Genomic DNA, 16,697 nt, shown 5'->3' with positions numbered 1-16,697 from the left:
GAGTTTCAGCTAAATTGGGTGTTAATTCCAAAATTGATCTTTTGTTATAATTTGTTACAAAGGTTGAATTCTGTGTTCATAAATACCTAATACCTTGGTTTTACATGAAAACCCTACTGTTTTCTCATTTTGGTTAAGAGGCAGAGTAGTGAAGAGTGTTTTCACAATATCTTGATACCAGTGCAATCCATTAAAATTATATATGTGAGTTTAAAATTGTTATATACCACTCCTTGTGGTAGTAGCAGAAGCATACTTTTCAAACCCATTTACTTCACAAAAGCAGCATCATCCAGAGTAAATGACCTAGTGCCAGAACCTTTGAAGACACCAAATGTCTCCTTGGGCGACAGCTTCCCTGAACGTTTCCAGTGGAAAGTGCCAGCCACTGCAAACTGCAGCTGTTCGCACTAGTGAAGCATGATGTCAAGTCTGACACTTTGTATTTGGCCATGGGTAGACTGCAAAGTCAACCCACCTATAGAAGCCAGCATTACATATTCTTGGCACATCGCCTCTCCAATGACTTTGATCCCAGAAAGATGAATAAACTCATAACGAGCTCTGCTCATTTAAGGATTGAGCTTGGGCAATTACTTTAAACCAATGCCAACCTTTGAGCAGTAATTCTATTGTTGTCAGATCCTTGCATCTTAGACATTCTTCTCTTTTGTAAAAGTGACATGAAAGGAGTACCATTTGCCAGTATAAAGAAGCAGTTTTTTTTCTCTTTAAGTTGTAAACAATTAACCAGTTCCTCAACATTAAGAATATGAAGTCTCTTTATAATTTTCAGTGTTTTTGAACAGTCTAAAGGGCCAGTACCTTTGAAACTTCTTTGAAATACAACTATTCTGAAAGTGACAGCTGACTTTGTGATAGTCCTGAGAAGGTTCAGTCTTGAAATGATGAATGAGGCAAATAGAATTGTAAATAAAATTACAAGTGGTAAGAGAAAAAAGGCGGCTCCAAAGGAGCTGGACTAAGGGTCTTTTTACTTTCCTTCTCTTTGTACCATATTGAGTGATTGCACTGGTTCAAGTTGTCATTGAAAAATCTTATTTCAATTAAAGTGCCTTGTTGATTGTATATCTTCTGCCTGTGATCGAAGATGGGGAGTCAAAAGCAACGATTGAAACAGTAAGCTACTTCTACTTGCTGCACTTTTGGTTACAGATAGAGAATGACATTTCATTCTGGGAATGTTTTGCCACTTTCAGTAACCAGTTTTGAATAAATTTAGTCTGCGAGGTTATCTTTCATTGGACACTTCGCATTGGAGACAAAGTTTGTATAAAGGTGCATTACAGGCAACTTAAATAGGGTGTAACCACTAGGTTTCACAGCTAATTTATAATCATCCTGACATGACTAATTAGAGGGCTTGGCTGTTACAGGTACCTAATACCATGCAATCACATGATGCTGAGCCAGCGTGGGGCAGTGAGGGAAAGAGATTGCTACTCAGTGTCTGCTGCCAAGCTGCTTGCCTTAACTCCAGCCTGCTGTAATTCTGGTATTCGGATGACCCAGGGAGAACATGAGGGCGATGAGTTATTGGGGTCAAAGGTCACCGATCCATCCCATACTGTCACTGCAGGTATGAGGTTTATTTTCAAATTTCTGCAATATAAAATCTGTGGAATAACATTTCATCTATTTACAGAAATGATAGTGTTCTTTACAGAAATAATTTATCCATCTTACAATGGGTAGAAGAAGAAAACAACATAAATGGCCATAGAGAAATTATCACTGACAACAGTTGCTTCTTCTATCTAACAGAGGAAAAAAAAAATCCTTCGAGTTCCCAGATAAGACTGAATTGGTGCATTAAGGAAGAGATGGAGAATCTGGTCCAGGAGATTAGCATAAGCATATATTTGCTTAGTTTCCAAGCCCAGTCGCTTCTGACCATATCCATAATATATGGCTAACAGAGTGTCCCCTGAATCTGTGTAGGCCAGCACTTTCCACTCTGTCAGTGTTTTAAACTTCTTTTAATCCTATTTCTGTTTAGTTTACAATCAGCTCTGCTATTACCTTTATCCTACCCACTTCTATCTTTCTTTTTAAAGTGTAGAAATGTTCCTTTACCACCACCATATTATCTGCAGAAGGTCCATGGCTCACTTTTCTAAAGTAATGCATATAGCAGCAAACACAATAATCTTGATTGCCCAGTAGTTGACATGCAATGTTTCAGGCTTGGGGCGTGCACCACAGAAGACTTAAGCTAGCCAGCAATTTACAGTGTGTTTTAAAATCCTGTTACACCTTGAGGAGACACACAGCATTGAAAGTCGATAACTTAAAATGCTAAAAGAAAAGCCATTAGGAAGTCACTTGTCTGGGGCTCCTCTGTACGATGGTCAGCTTAACAAAAACCTGATTTCCAGAGATATCCTGCAGGGAATGAGATAAAGTTATGTGACATCCCCTTTTGGCACTGGACATTATGTATAACGCTGGAAATTATCTAAACTTGTACATTTATCAAGTGCAGAGGATGCCTGATGTCTAGCACCGTACTGCCCACACATCTTCAGAAAGGTGAAGAAAAATTGTGGCGGAAAGGACCAAACTTTTTGTTTAAGTGTACATTGCACAGCTTCTGTATCACGGATGTTCTCCATTGTATTAACTTTATTCCCATCTTCTCTCAGGTTCTGAAGGAATGGTGTCACATACGCAAATTCTAGGGGATTGGAACAGACTCCGAAAACCACTGGATATCAATTACCTGCAGTACCTATGGGAGGCTCGGGTCAACATCATCACCTGTATGAAAAACTGCAGAGCATGGTCTGCACCTTACGATGGGGAAATTCCAGATGCTGAAATTGTTAGCCCAATTTTGCCAGACAACTCTAGCAAGCCCAGCAACAGGAAATCAGCTAAAGGTCAATACAGTTCTGTCGTTAGGAGGACTAGGTTGAAGTCCACTTCCACCAGGGAAAAGACACAACTGGACTTGGAATGGGATAACAGCTATGACACTGGAATGTCTCCAGGCTCAGAGGAAGACTCCTTGCAGCCTTATTTACCCTTTACTCCTAATGAAGAAACTGGGAACTGTACACAACCAGTCGATCCTCCCAAACACATCCAGGAGATGAAGAAAAGCGCATTAATGCTTATTAGAGGCTCTTACATTGAGGAATCAGATTTTCATGATGATGTCATGGTTTATAGATTATGTGCAGAAAATGATGCTCAGGATATTGTTGAAAATAATTCTAAAAATGTCAGAAGATCAGCATCTGTGAAAAGTACAGATCCAAAAACACTGACACGCAATGAGCCTGCCAATAGAATATTGCAGACCACGGCAAAGAGTACAGCTGCAGATAAGCAAACCTCTGTGAGTGGCAGATCTGAGCAGGGCGTGGAAATGGAGCATTCAGGACAGGGACCTGCACAAATCGAAAAGAAACAGGAGGATGGTCTCTGTGTATCAAACACTGAATCCAAGCACTCCAACCAGCAAAGCTTGAATCTGGAGGCTGATGATTTTCTTTCACAGTATCAGGATCTTCTTGCAAAGCTAAACCCTAATCCTGGTGACTCAGTGGCACTGAAGCAGAATTCATCTGAACCTAACACTTCTACAGAAGATGATGATGATTTTGAGAAGTTCACTGAGCCCCCACTTTCTGACAGTGTAACTTTTCCATTTGGTCCCAAAGTTCACCTGATGTATTCCAAAAATCCTGCTAGAATACATGGAGCTCCATTCACAGGCATGTTATAAAAATGGTGGAACTAAATATGCTGCAATTTGTCTGTATCTGTGCCTCATGGAAATGGCAGCTAATGTTAAAGTGTGGCCACTCCCATGGTCCAGTGAGTTTATTCAGGAGTCAGCCTTGAATCCCCTCTAGTACTCTGGCCTGTCAGTCAAGAGGTTGTGAGTTCAAATTCCGCTCCTGAGATAAGTTGCACTGTTAGAGGTGATGACTTTTGGATCAGGCCCTCTCTGCCTTGAATAGATATAAAAGAATATTTGAATAGGAGCAATGTCATGAACAAAAAGTTCTCCAATAACATAAGCATACTGAACTTTGAACAGGAGTTATTGCTAAATTTTAGAATTCTTTTGTCTTGTGTTACAATAATTTTTGAAGAAAAGACACAATTAGCTGGCCTGTCTAACCTGTCTGTTGGGCTGTGCCTTTTAGATCAGGATCTCACAATCAGTGGTGTCACATAAAGGGCAAGAATTGATATTGTACCTCAGGAAATCTCCAATTACCTCATAAACAGTAGTTTACTTTCAAACTAACTTATTTTGTATACAACAAAATCTATGACACAACAAAGACTAAAGTTCAGGTTTTTTTTTAGGTGATTCATTATGAAGTTAGAAAATTGGCTGCACTGAAAGGAATAGAATTGAAAAAATGGGCAGGTACTCCAAGTGGCAGGATGTGATCACTAGTATCTCTCAAGGATCTGTGTCAGCACCTGAACTATTTGCCATATTGATCAACCACTTTGATGATGGGATAGTAAACCACATTTCCAAATTTGCCTGCGAAGCACAGGCAGTATTGTAACCAGTGTGGATTATACAGAGTTATTGATAGATTATTTGAATGAACTGGGGAATGGATTTCAATGTAGACAAATTTGAGGCCATCTAATTTTGACTTAAGAGAATGGAATAGGTCTGTTCTAAATGGTAATGAAGTAAAAACCATGGAAGTCGGAAGGTACTTAGGCTGTAGGTACCCAGAACTTTAAACGTCATGAATAGGTACAGAAAATACGCAAAAAAGATACTGGATAGGGAATATAAATCCAGGTGGCTAAAGCGTAAGTAGGTAGAAGTCCTATTTCAGTAAGCTTTTCCCCTCCCTTCCTAGAGCTCAAATCATTGAAACCTATTGTAGACCCTGGTTGAGATCAATTACTTCAGCATAGGTTAGGAGCTGCTGCAACCATGAAGATTGCATTACTTACAAAAAACATTATTTTTTATATCACTCCTCCTTATTGATTTATATGCAGACAACTAATTACCCCCTCCAAGCTTGTCTTTTTCTCCTTTGTGTGTGTTGATTTCTGCCAAGGTTCTGTTCCATGGGCAGAGGACACCTCTGATGCCATGCTGAGCTATTACTTTTATTTTCTTTTCATTTGTGGGATGTGGGTGTCACTGGCTGGCCAGAATTTCTTGCCCATCCCTAGTTGCCCTTGAGAGGGTGGTGGTGAGCTGCCTTCTTGAACCACAGAGTCCTCCTGCTATTAGGGAGAGAATTCCAGGATTTTGACCCAGCGACAGTGAAGGAATGGTGCTTTATTTCCAAGTCCGGATGGTGAGTGACTTGGAGGGGGTGGTGTTCCCATAGATCTGATTCCCCTGTCCTTCTAGATGGAAGTGGTCGTTTCAAAAACCTTAAGGATGATAGAAAATGGGATGATGGAGGGAGTTACATACAGTACAACCAGACAATGTAGGAAATGTAATTGGTGTCACTGATCGTCAAGGCAGCACCTTCACCTTTTGCTGCAAGTATTGTGTTCTCTCCTGACTCACTTGCCCTTTCTCTTTACAGGACCATTCATCAGCGTTTTATTGTCAAAGCTGGAGAATATGCTGGAAAATGAATTACACGTGAACTTGCTGCTAACTGGGATTGTTGCTCGACTGGCATGTTACCCACAACCCCTCCTCCGTTCTTTCTTACTGAACACAAACATGGTCTTCCAGCCCAGTGTTCGCTCCCTCTATCAGGTACAGTGAGATTAATCACACTCCAACAAGTTCCATCATTTAGAAGCTTTAAACAGCAGGCTTTAACAAAGAACAAATTGTAAGTTTGACCTTACTTTGTACAGTAAACTTTGTTTAAACTGGCATTTCATGAACCGACAAAAATTATATTCCCTGAAGTACCAGATGTTTACTGGATTTCCGCGATATCCGAGTAGTCAGTTGAGGGTATGTGTGAGAAGGCTCTCTGTTGGAAAGTTTTATTTAAGGTAAAGTTGCATTATTATTTAAGTGATTTATGCTGTAAATAAAGTATAACAGTGATATGTATACCCCAACCCCCACCACATTTCTATTACTTAGTGTGTTTTTACATTGATCAGGTGGACTTCATGATCAACTGGCACACTCCTGGTCCCATAGGTGTTGGATAATAAAAAGTTTGCTTTTTTTTTTAAAAAATACTTCTCACTAGTTCCATTTGATGCATGGAGGCCTTTATTTAAAGGAGTTTTTATATTTGGCAGGCTATATTCCTGGCTTCTTTTTTTTAGTGTTTTAGTGAATTATTTTAATGTTTTGGTGATGTTAATTCTGAAAATTCATTCAATTTTTGGTTAAATGATAGATTTTTGATCTTGCCAACTAGTTTGTCATTGAGCTGCTCTTGCTCTGGCCAATGGTAATTGGTTTCCTGCCTTAAGCCATTTAAATTTACATGGTCTGAGGGCAGCCCTGGACATATGGCTGTCTTCTGGGTGAGGAGGTCAGCAGGAATGAAAGGAAGATACAAGTTTCAGGTTTTCCAGACCTTTGTCTGTGTGTCGACTCTCTGACACGTTGGAATAGGGGCCTGCTTGTCCACTATTCAGTGAGTCTAGGGTTGCTTGTGGGCCCTCAGTTTTTCGGTGGCTTTTGCCTTATTTAAATAGATCTCACAGACCTGTGCCTAGTGCAAGTGCAGACTAAGCTTTGCATGTCACAGAAATGCCCAGGGCAATGTAAAAGGTTGGGAAATGCGCATTATGGTGGGGTGATTATACTCAGATGACACCCCCACCCCCCTCTCAGTATGGGATACCTGCTGAGAATGTATTGTGAATATACAAGCATTTGAGTTAGGAGCAGGAGTAGGCCATTCAGCCCCTCAAGCCTGTATGCCATTCAATAGTGTCACGGCTGATCTGGTGGTAACCTCAAACCCACATCTGCTTGGGAGATGGATGCTTGGTTTGTTGACAGGCCTCTGGTATAATTTTATAGGAAAGGAGTCGAAAATATTGTTGATCTGTTTCCTTTGAATGCATGGAGAAGAAAGGAGAAAAAACACACACTGGACTGAGCCTCATGGGGTTTTTTTCCACTGTGAGTTGCATCAAGTTTTTTGGAAGAATTCTTGCCATGAGGTCCAGCGAGATTTCTTGCTGTATCCTACAAACCGTGCCTCAGTAAGTACCTACCCTGCCTCTATGGTATCCCACACACTCAATTCTGTCTCCATTTTACCACACACTATTCCTGGTACTCACTGAATATCTGCTGAAAGACTGCCATTCCTAGCACTGTGCCATCTTTAAAAGGCTGCTGTGTACCTGGAGGAGCACTGGAATTCCTGCTTGATTAAGGGCGGTGTCAGAAAATGTCAGAGAAGGGGAAGATTTTGGAGAAGGGGAAAATGACTTTGTGATTGAGGGGTTGGTGCAGAGGACAATCCTTTTCCTGGAGGACTGACAGAGAAGGCCGTGCCACCAGATCTTGCCAGTCTGGGTCCCAGTTCATCACCTGGGTCTCAATGGCACAAAGAAACAGCCAGCAATGCAGAACGGTCAGTGAGCTCCTCTGCTCTGCCAGGATGAGTGCTGCACTCACTATCTTGTATGCATTAGCCAGGGATCAAGGGGAAGATTTTTCTAGTCATTGGCGAGTTAATTATTAAGAGGGATAGTTGCTTGTTTAAGACCTACTCATGGCTCAGATAAAATTCTGCGGATGTTGAAGTTCTGAAGAAAAGTCACACTGAATTTGAAGTGTTAGCTCTGTTTTTTAGATGCTGCCAGACCTGCCGTGTTTCTGTAGCAGTTTCTGTTTTTATTATTAGTGGCTCATCTCACCTCATTAATATGCAGATTCTTATCTTACCAAACACCCAGCACAAGCCAGTCATTGAGGAAATCATGACATGGAAGTCAGGGCCGGGTACCTGGCGACTTCAGCTCACTGCATGCTTCAAAGGATCTCTGTGTTAGGCACCAGACACCAACATCTCAGGGCATTCTCCATAGGACTAGCCACGTGCACTCCATGATCACAGACAACTGACAGGTGGCAACCTTTCAGTAGCCAAATGGCACATTCCTGCTCCAATTACAGTGCCCTCCTGTACTTCAGTGATGCACCTTAGCCTGTACCAGAATCTCATGTAATGCTGCAGGAAGGATACTGTGCTCAGGGGCACCCACACCCAGCTCATGGCTAGGACACAGTTGAATCTCTGCCTGTCTGAATGCTCTCATAGCACTCAGTCACGTGAATCTCTAGCATCCCTGCCTTGCCTTTCTGCGCCTTGCCCCCTCAGCCAGAGGTACCAGGCTCTCAGTACTGCTGTCCTGCTGTGCCATTTTGTGCAGACACAAAGCTGAGAAGCATGTCAACAGTCCTCAGTCAAGTCAAAAAGGATAGCCTTTGCTCAGGGGGTCCCAGCAGAGAAAGTCAAGGGCAGCCTCCAATACCAGTCCAGGGCCAGACAGTCATGTGGGGCAGTCAGAGCCAGGATACTCTCCAAAGATGGGCTGAGGATCTGAACACTGGACATCCCTACATCTGCCTTTAATTTTTCTTCCCATCGGGGATTCTCTTCGTCCTGGAATGAGAGGGAGGGAATATTAAGAGACATGAAGGTGGGTGGCCCACCTGTTACTGTTGGTGTTGGCGGGGAGATTTCCCAAAAGAGTGAGTTGGCAGCACAGAAGGCTTGCAGAGTTGACGGTGTCAGGGGTTGGGGTAGGTGAGAGCGACTGAGGAAAGATGTTGCAGGCAGTAGTGAGATTGGTAAAGCATGAGCCTCGGCGGGAGGTGGGTAGAGAGAGTGAGTGTGAGATAGCAGAGAGAAGCTGGTGTTACTAATCTGGCAGAGTGGAGAAGGGCGTTGATCTTCTTCCTACATTGCTGTACATTCCTCAAGATGACTGAAGCTGGTTTAACTAGGCTGACATCCACAGATCAGACCAAGCACGCTCTGTGTTGTGACCTCCACTGCTGGTGCTGAGGGAAGAGGACCTCCCAGGTCTGTACCATTCCATCCAGCAACATCTCCAGGTCTCTGCCGCAAAGCGGGACACCGTTTCCCCTAGTCTGACACATCCAAGTCAAAGGTCACGAGCCATGCAGGGCAACTCTGGACTGATGGTGCTTTACTGGATACACATGGGCTTTTAAAGATGACACTGCCAGTGAATTCCAGAATATTCTAGAAATGGTGTCATTCCCAAAGCAGTGTGTGGTGAGATGGGGCTGGAACCGACCAAGAAAAGCGCCATAGGCACCTGCTAAGTAATTAAAGAGATAACATTTGTGAAGGTATGACGAGAGATCTCACTGGGCCTGTCACTGTGGTGAAAATCCCTCCGAAAAGTCCAAACAATTGACACTGAGCTGAAAAAAACATAAGATTTGGCTCGTAGATCTTTGCCTTGAAACTAAGTTACAAGAAGTCAGTCTGAGCTCGATGGAAACATGTCAAGATGGAACTTTGTATTGTTACACTAAAGAAAAAGGTCAGGGCATGAGATTTATTATTTTCTCATTTTGAGAAAATGTTTGTTTACATCCATGAGTTCACTTGTAGTTTGAAAAAAAAAATATTTTCATGTTATGCATCAGGCCTTATCTCAAAAGTATTCTGCAGTCTGCCAATTAAAAAAAAAAAGGAAACTTATTTGAAGACCCCTTGCAAAGGAGGACCGTCCAGTTCAGATCAGTGGTGAAGACCCCTTACTGCACTGTTAGAATTGGATCTCATGCAGTGGGGGCTCAGTCCAGGATGTAAGATTTTTGAACCATTTACGGAAGGAAGCAGCTCGGCTGCATTGAAGGGAATTTCTGTGTATACCAGAAACTCTTGACCCCTTTTAGGAATCAACAATCTGCCTTGAATGTTCAAATGAGCAGCATTTTCAGCAGAGGTCGGCAGTGATTTGGGGAATGAACGCTGCCTGAATTCTCCCAATATTCTATTGCCTTCAGAAATGCTAAGGGTCAATTATGTTTGATCTCCTATTTTAAGGATTAAACCCTGTGTTAATCTTTCTGTTCAAAGTGTCCCAGGCCATAAAACTGTGCCATTGCAGAAGATACCTTGGCTGTGAAATTGAACACAGGGATCATGATTAATCCTGATGTGTAGTTCTGATGCGGGCAGCTTGCAGATTTTCATACTGATGCTTAGTTGTTTGTAGCCTGCATCCAGTAGCTGTATTACAAATGCAGGAAGAGCAAACCAAGAGACTCTAAACTCTTAGACCCACCTGCCTGAGCCTATTGGGTGTCCCGGAGCATGGTGCCACTGCTTTGCTCCCACTGGTATCCGGTCTGAGAAAGCCAGCCCCGCTGTGCATGCGGTGTCACCATACTTTGAACTTTCTGCTGTCCCACTCTTCTGTCCAGTGACGCTCTGCTCTTCATGTGCTGGCGTCCAGCTCTGCAGCCGACACTCTATTCTGAGCCTGACTGGCACCAACTCTGCCAGAAATGCCCCTTTCTGCCAGGAAAATAGAAATTGGTGGACGAACCCGGGAGGTCTGACAGCACCTGTTAAAATTTCGGGTCCAGTGACCCTTCTTCAGAACTGACTGTAGCTTGGAAAAGGTTGGTATATATGCTGGGAAGTGGGGAGAGAAAAACGATAGCTGGAGATGGAGCTCAGAGATAGAGAAAAACAATTGGGCAGACTATAGACTAGATTGAGTGAAGTGCAGGTAAATAGCCGCTTCACCTGGAAAGTGTGTCTGGGGCCTGGGATAGTGAGCAGGGAGGAGGTAAATAGGTAGTTCTTACGTCTTCTGTGCTTGCATGGGAAGGTGCCATGGGGGTGTTGGGAGTGAAGGACGAGTGGACCAGAGTGTCCCGGAGGGAATGGTCCCTGCAGAAGATTGACGAGGGAAGTGAAGGTAATGTGTGTGTGATGGTGGCATCACTCTTGGAGGTGGCAGAAATGGCAGCTAATAATCCTTTGGATGTGGATGCTGGTGGGATGGCAAGTGAGGACAAGGGGACCCTATTGCTGTGTGGGAGGGAAGAGAAGGGGTGAGGGCTGAAGTGCAGGAGATGGGTCAGATATGGTTGAGGGCTCTGTCGACTGTGGTGATGGGGAATTTTCAGTTGGGGAAGAAGGTGGACATTTCAGAGGCCTCCTTGTCAAAGCTGGCATCATCAGAACAGATGCAATGGAGATGGAGAAACTGGGAATAGTCTTTAAGGAAGCAGGGTGTGAGGATGTCCTTGTCCTTGTTCTGTGCTAGACCAGAGCTGACCAACCAAAAACAGAACTATGACCACAAGAGTAAATGAGAGGCTGGAAATTCTACAGCAAATAACTTGCCTGACTCTCTGGAGCTGCCTTCTTTGCTGAACCATCTGTTGTGTTTTCGTACTAATTTCTTCATATTTAAGGCAGTGATATCTGCATTGACTTGGCCTCAGTCATTGGCTGGATGATGGCTGTATATCCAAAGGCTTTATTTTTCTTTCATAGGATGTGAACTTTGCTGGCAAGGCAAGCATTTTGTATTCATTTTTAATCACCCTGTTAGAAAGTGAGCCTCCTCCTTGAAGCACTGTGGTCCACCTTGTAGACTGGCCATTTGATCATTTGGATGTCCATATTTCTGGATCAGAAACACCAAGTGAGATCTTGTGTTGGCACATTGTCGGTGACAACTGTAATCTCTGGAGACCAACATTTTGGAAGGGCATTGGATAAATTGAGTAGGAATGAAAGCTGAGCTGACTGAGAAAGTGGCCCAGAGCAAACAGAGGCCAGCACCTTGTCAAAGCACTGTTCTTCTTTTCCAGCCAATGAAGTAGAAGCAGCTTTGAGCCTGATGTTGCTGAGCCACACCAAGCAATGCTTAACATTGAACTGAGCACTAAGGCACGAACCATCTCATGAGTTAGAACCCGTGCCAAAGACTTTGTGTACACTTTTAGCAGTTGCAAACAATTCTGAAACAGCAGCCATTTCCACAATCACAGCAAGTGCCATTAGAAATCAGCCAGCAACACGTTTGAAAATAGTTGACAACTCTTTCAAATGGTGTTGGTGGGGTATTCTCCCTGCTGATGAACATGTATGAGTTTGAGGGATGTTAGCTGGAGAACTGAGCTCTGGTATAGCAGACCTGGTGATATATCAGTGTTACAGAAGTATGTCGGCATTTTAGAGGTAAACCAGTATCCAACTTAGCACAAAAAAATCAAGGTCCTTTTGTCATATTTATTATTTAGTCTTTATTTAATGTTCTGTTGTGCACTGTGAACACATATTTGTATAAATGTTGATATTTCATAACACAGCTAAAAAAATAACTTTCTTTTGACATGTTGATTTGTCAAATTTGATGTGTTTGGTGTGATCTTAGTAGGTATTAAAATGTATGAGTAAAATATGAGTAAATCTTTTTCTATATTACTGTCTCAAACTTAGGATTTCGTAAATGTCTTATAGTTTTAGTTAAAAAGAGAAATGCAGTACCAAAATACTGATGATATCTAACGTAACATCTGTGTCTGAATCTGTAGTCGTTGATTGTTTAGATATGGAATATCCATCATTCTACTTTAACAAGCTTCTAATCTTGGCGTGCAACTCCACATGTACATAGTCCTTTAATGCCAGCTGGTGATTGTTGGCATGGTCTATTCATAGAATTTCATCTGATCCTAATTGTTCAAGCTACTCTGCACACACATTCACAACACAGGTCACTGGCTGGCTAACTTCAGAGGGAATAATGAGTTTTCATCTTCCAAACTGCAGACTTTGAGGGCAAGTGGGGTTTCAACATTGCTGTCCTTGCTGACCTCAACTAACAGAACACAGATTAATCAGGCTTATGATCGTCCTGTTCTGTACAGCACTGTGCCACAATTTATACTATGATTATTTTCTTTAGAAAATAGATAGTTGAGAAAAAAGTCTGTTCAATATAATCAAGGTAAAATATTACCATATAATCATGTCAATCTTGCAAAACATTAAGATGGCTTATCTTATCGATGTTTTGAATTCCTACTGATTCTGAATTGGACATGAATTCAGAAACTATTTCTATGACACTAGTAAAATAAATTGGAAAAGGTAATTTCTGATTGCTCAAGTCAAACCATTTTATTGTTTAAATTAGATACAAGAAGCAATTTGATAATTACTGTTTGTGCTTACACAGGTGCTGGCATCTGTAAAAAATGCAATTGAACAGTTCGCTTCTACAAGAGAAAACTTTTCAACATACCTGACCGAAACGCGCGAATATTTGCTCTCTCGGGTAGAGATCTCCACTTCACACAAAGCGGTCTTGACAGGCGAAGGTATCTTTTTTAAACGTTCGTCTGAACTTTGTGGAATCTAACAGCCATAAGATGCCACCATTTGATCCACTGTGCCTGGAAGAGTTATCCTTCCCTGTAGCATTGCAAGCTCTTAAAGTATTTAAACCTTTTCTTTTTTAAATCCCCAGTTAGATCTAAAATTCCACTGAAATTCTGATGTCTAACCTTCAGAATGTTATTATGAGATTCAAGAAACCACATTGAAACAGTAGTGTACCAGTTACTATTCCTTAACCTGCTTAGCAGTTAATGTGCCATGAAGAACTGCCAACTTTCAAAATGAATGCTGCTATATTTGTTTAATTTTAGGCCTTATGGTGAAATAACATAATTCTTGTATTAAAATTGACTCTACTGATTCCAAATTGATCCAATTCTGAAACCTTTATTATTTCTGTTGGCAATTTTGTGCCTCACAAGGTTTTAGAGTGAGTTTAAGGCCATTGAAAATTCTTCACTTTTTAGGGACGTATCTGTATGCAGGATTACAGCAGGGTGATAAGAAGATCAGTTGGCCCATTGAGTCTGTCACAAACAGTAATGTGCCTTCACTATCAAAATGCAATCCCCTGAGTGAGGCCAAATAGAATAAGAAATCAAGTCCAAATCAAGAAATTAAATATGGAAATCCTCAGACAGACAAAAAATCAACCTTGACTAAAACTGGAAACCTTATTTTACATGGGATTCATTTATTACGCTTCACTAGGGTAATGTGTTAGAAATCACACTCCACTATTATCACAGTTGTCACAATAGTTAAAGATTTATAAAAATAAATCCGATTTCCCCAATTTACTTGACCTTCAGACCCAGGTTGACTGAAAACATGGGCTAAGTTTCGTAAACAATTCTGAACCGTTGGCATATAACTCTACTAGTTAAAATTCTTAACTCTTTACAAACTCCCCCCTTACACTTACACAGAGACAGGAAAAAATAAAGGGTGTTATGGATGGGGGAAAACTGGGAAAGCGCTTCAGAGATTCCTGTTCACAGGATCTACTGAGATGATCCTTGTGCAGATCAGACTCTCCTTCTTAATCTTCCTTCTCTGGTTGCTTTCACTAGTTTGCAGGAGGCACAGGGTAACTGGTTCATATGTGTAAAGGGCTTTCCCTTATTTATAACCAGTCACAGCTTCAGCAACTGTTAAAGGGAAAATAAATTGGTTTTTTTCAGGTTTAAAGTGGCTTTTACTGCAAGAATAGAAAGACCTGAGCTGGTACATATTGAGAGCTTTTCACTACCTTGTTCATAGACCCATGGTATTCAGCTGCCTGGTAGCTAATTGTTTGATTATTGGCAGGAGAATATCATCATCTTCATTAACTAGTTACTAGTCTACAGACAATTCAGCTACTGGTTGCCAGCTGAATCTTAATTTGTACTTAATCCCTTGTCTGCTTCAACTACCGCTTGAACAAGCAGCTGTGTAAATGGTCTTTACAATAAGTGTCAGGTCACCTGCTTTCAAAAATTGCAGTTCTTTGGCAATTATAAACCGTCAGCAAATTGTTTTTTTTTTCTTTTTCAGTCCAAAATCAAAAATACAGAAATATATAAAGTCTTTACATATTACATTCAGCCCAGCTGACCTATGCTGGCACTTATACTATATTTGAGCCACCACCCACCTTTCCTCATTAAATCTATTGTCATAGCACTCTGTACCCTTTCTGATGTACTTTTCTAGCTTCCCAAGCACACAACTGTACCATTTGCTTCAGTCAGTCACTGTGGGAGGGAGTTCCAATCACAGTCTCTCACTCGAGGCAAAAAATAGTTTCTCTGAATTTCCTATTGGAATTCTTCGTGATTATCTAGTAATGCACATCCCTGCAAGAGGAAATATTCTGCCTGCAACCATTTTATCAAAACCTTTCTTTCATAATTTTGAAGAGTTCTATTAGGTCACCAATGAGCCACCTTCAAACAAAACCCTACCAATTTTTTCTGATGTATACCCTCTCACATTTGTGGCAGCATCCTTACAAATCTACACTTTTACCTCTGTTGTGCTTCTATATCCTTATAATATAGTGACCATAGCTGCATGTAATAACCAAGGTTCAATATAGATTTAGCTTAACCTCCCCACTTTTCAATTCCCTTTCCAGAGAAATAAAAACTGGTGCTTTGTTTGCCTTTTTTAAAGGCCGTGCTAACCTGGATGCTACTGTTGATTGGTGTGTTTGTACTCCCAATATTATTTTTTGTTCCTCTACCCATCTAGGCTTGCATATTTTCCATTCTTCTTATCAAAGTGTATCACATCATATTTATCCATGTTGAACTTCATTTGCTAATTATTGGTCCTCTTGTAAGTTGCTGATCTCCAAGTATTATCTATTTTTTCAACCATGCACCCCAAATTGAGATTATCCACAAATGTAGGTATTAAATGTTTAATTCCAAAGTTGAAATAATCACTGTAAATTGTGAATACTCCTCCCTCCCACCTTCTGCTACTCTGAATAACACCCCTTTACTCCTCCTTTCTGTTTTGTCTTGAAGCCAGGTAGTAGTCCATTCTGCAAATTGTCCTCTGACTATAATGTTCTGTAACCTTATTCATTAGCCTATTATGGGGCATCTTAGTAAAAGGCTTTTTGAAAATCTAGATACAGCTAATCCAGGTCTACTTCGTGAAAACCAGCTGTCTAAAATCGAGAGTTGTCTATAACCAAGATATTTTAGAATGTCTGTACGTTCTATTTAAAGAAAACTCGATTACAATATGTTTTACTCTCAAATGCCTTCTAAAATGGCCCAATTATTGTATCAAACCAGTGTGGAGTCTGATAAAAGGAACAAAAACAGACAACCACTTGTCATTTAGCTAGGCACTGGAACTTTAATGTCTGTCATCAAGAGGGACGTGGCAGCACCACTACTAACTAAACTGGCCAAATCCTAAAGGACATGGTTGCTAAGTTGGGCCTGCAGGAAGTGGAGAGGCAACCAAAATAAGAGCAAACATACTTGACCAATTCTACCTGTAGAAAGTGCAACTTGCCCTGATATTATTGGTAGGAGTAACCACCTCACAGTTCTCATGGAGACAAAGTCCTGCCTTCACATTGAGGATACCCTCCATTACATTTGTAGCACCACCGCCACATTAAATGGGACAGATTTTGAAAAGATCTAGTTACTGAACCTGGGAATTCATGATGTGCTGTGGACCATCAGCAGCGGCAGAATTGTGCTCAGACAGAATCTGTAACATGTGACCTGGCATATCCCCCACTCCACTGAAGAATGCAAGAGCAGACATACTTAAAAGATGCGTCAACTACAAGCTAAACACAGGCCTATTTGCACACTGAGGAGCGTGAGCAGTAAGTGATCAAGCTAAGTGATTTCACAA

The 16,697-nt window shown here is 41.4% G+C and overlaps 1 protein-coding gene across 5 annotated transcripts in view; it reads left to right on the top strand.

The window, feature by feature from the left end:
* The window catches only part of fhip1aa (FHF complex subunit HOOK interacting protein 1Aa), a 182,866-nt gene that overhangs the window by 161,903 nt on the left and 4,266 nt on the right, over positions 1-16,697 (top strand). For 4 of the 5 annotated variants that reach the window (XM_048600882.1, XM_048600866.1, XM_048600879.1 and 1 more), the window contains 4 exons: positions 1,398-1,600; positions 2,667-3,743; positions 5,562-5,740; positions 13,162-13,303. In XM_048600882.1, the coding sequence (XP_048456839.1) occupies positions 1,398-1,600; positions 2,667-3,743; positions 5,562-5,740; positions 13,162-13,303 (1,601 nt within the window). The remainder of the gene's footprint in view (positions 1-1,397; positions 1,601-2,666; positions 3,744-5,561; positions 5,741-13,161; positions 13,304-16,697) is intronic. The other variant, XM_048600889.1, reaches the window with a different exon arrangement.

This window comes from Rhincodon typus, chromosome 1, assembly GCF_021869965.1.
Source record: "Rhincodon typus isolate 14 chromosome 1, sRhiTyp1.1, whole genome shotgun sequence".
In the NCBI taxonomy this organism is placed as follows: domain Eukaryota; kingdom Metazoa; phylum Chordata; class Chondrichthyes; order Orectolobiformes; family Rhincodontidae; genus Rhincodon; species Rhincodon typus.
The sequence above is the reverse complement of the archived record's forward strand: the minus strand, read 5'-3'. Positions and strand labels throughout refer to the sequence as shown.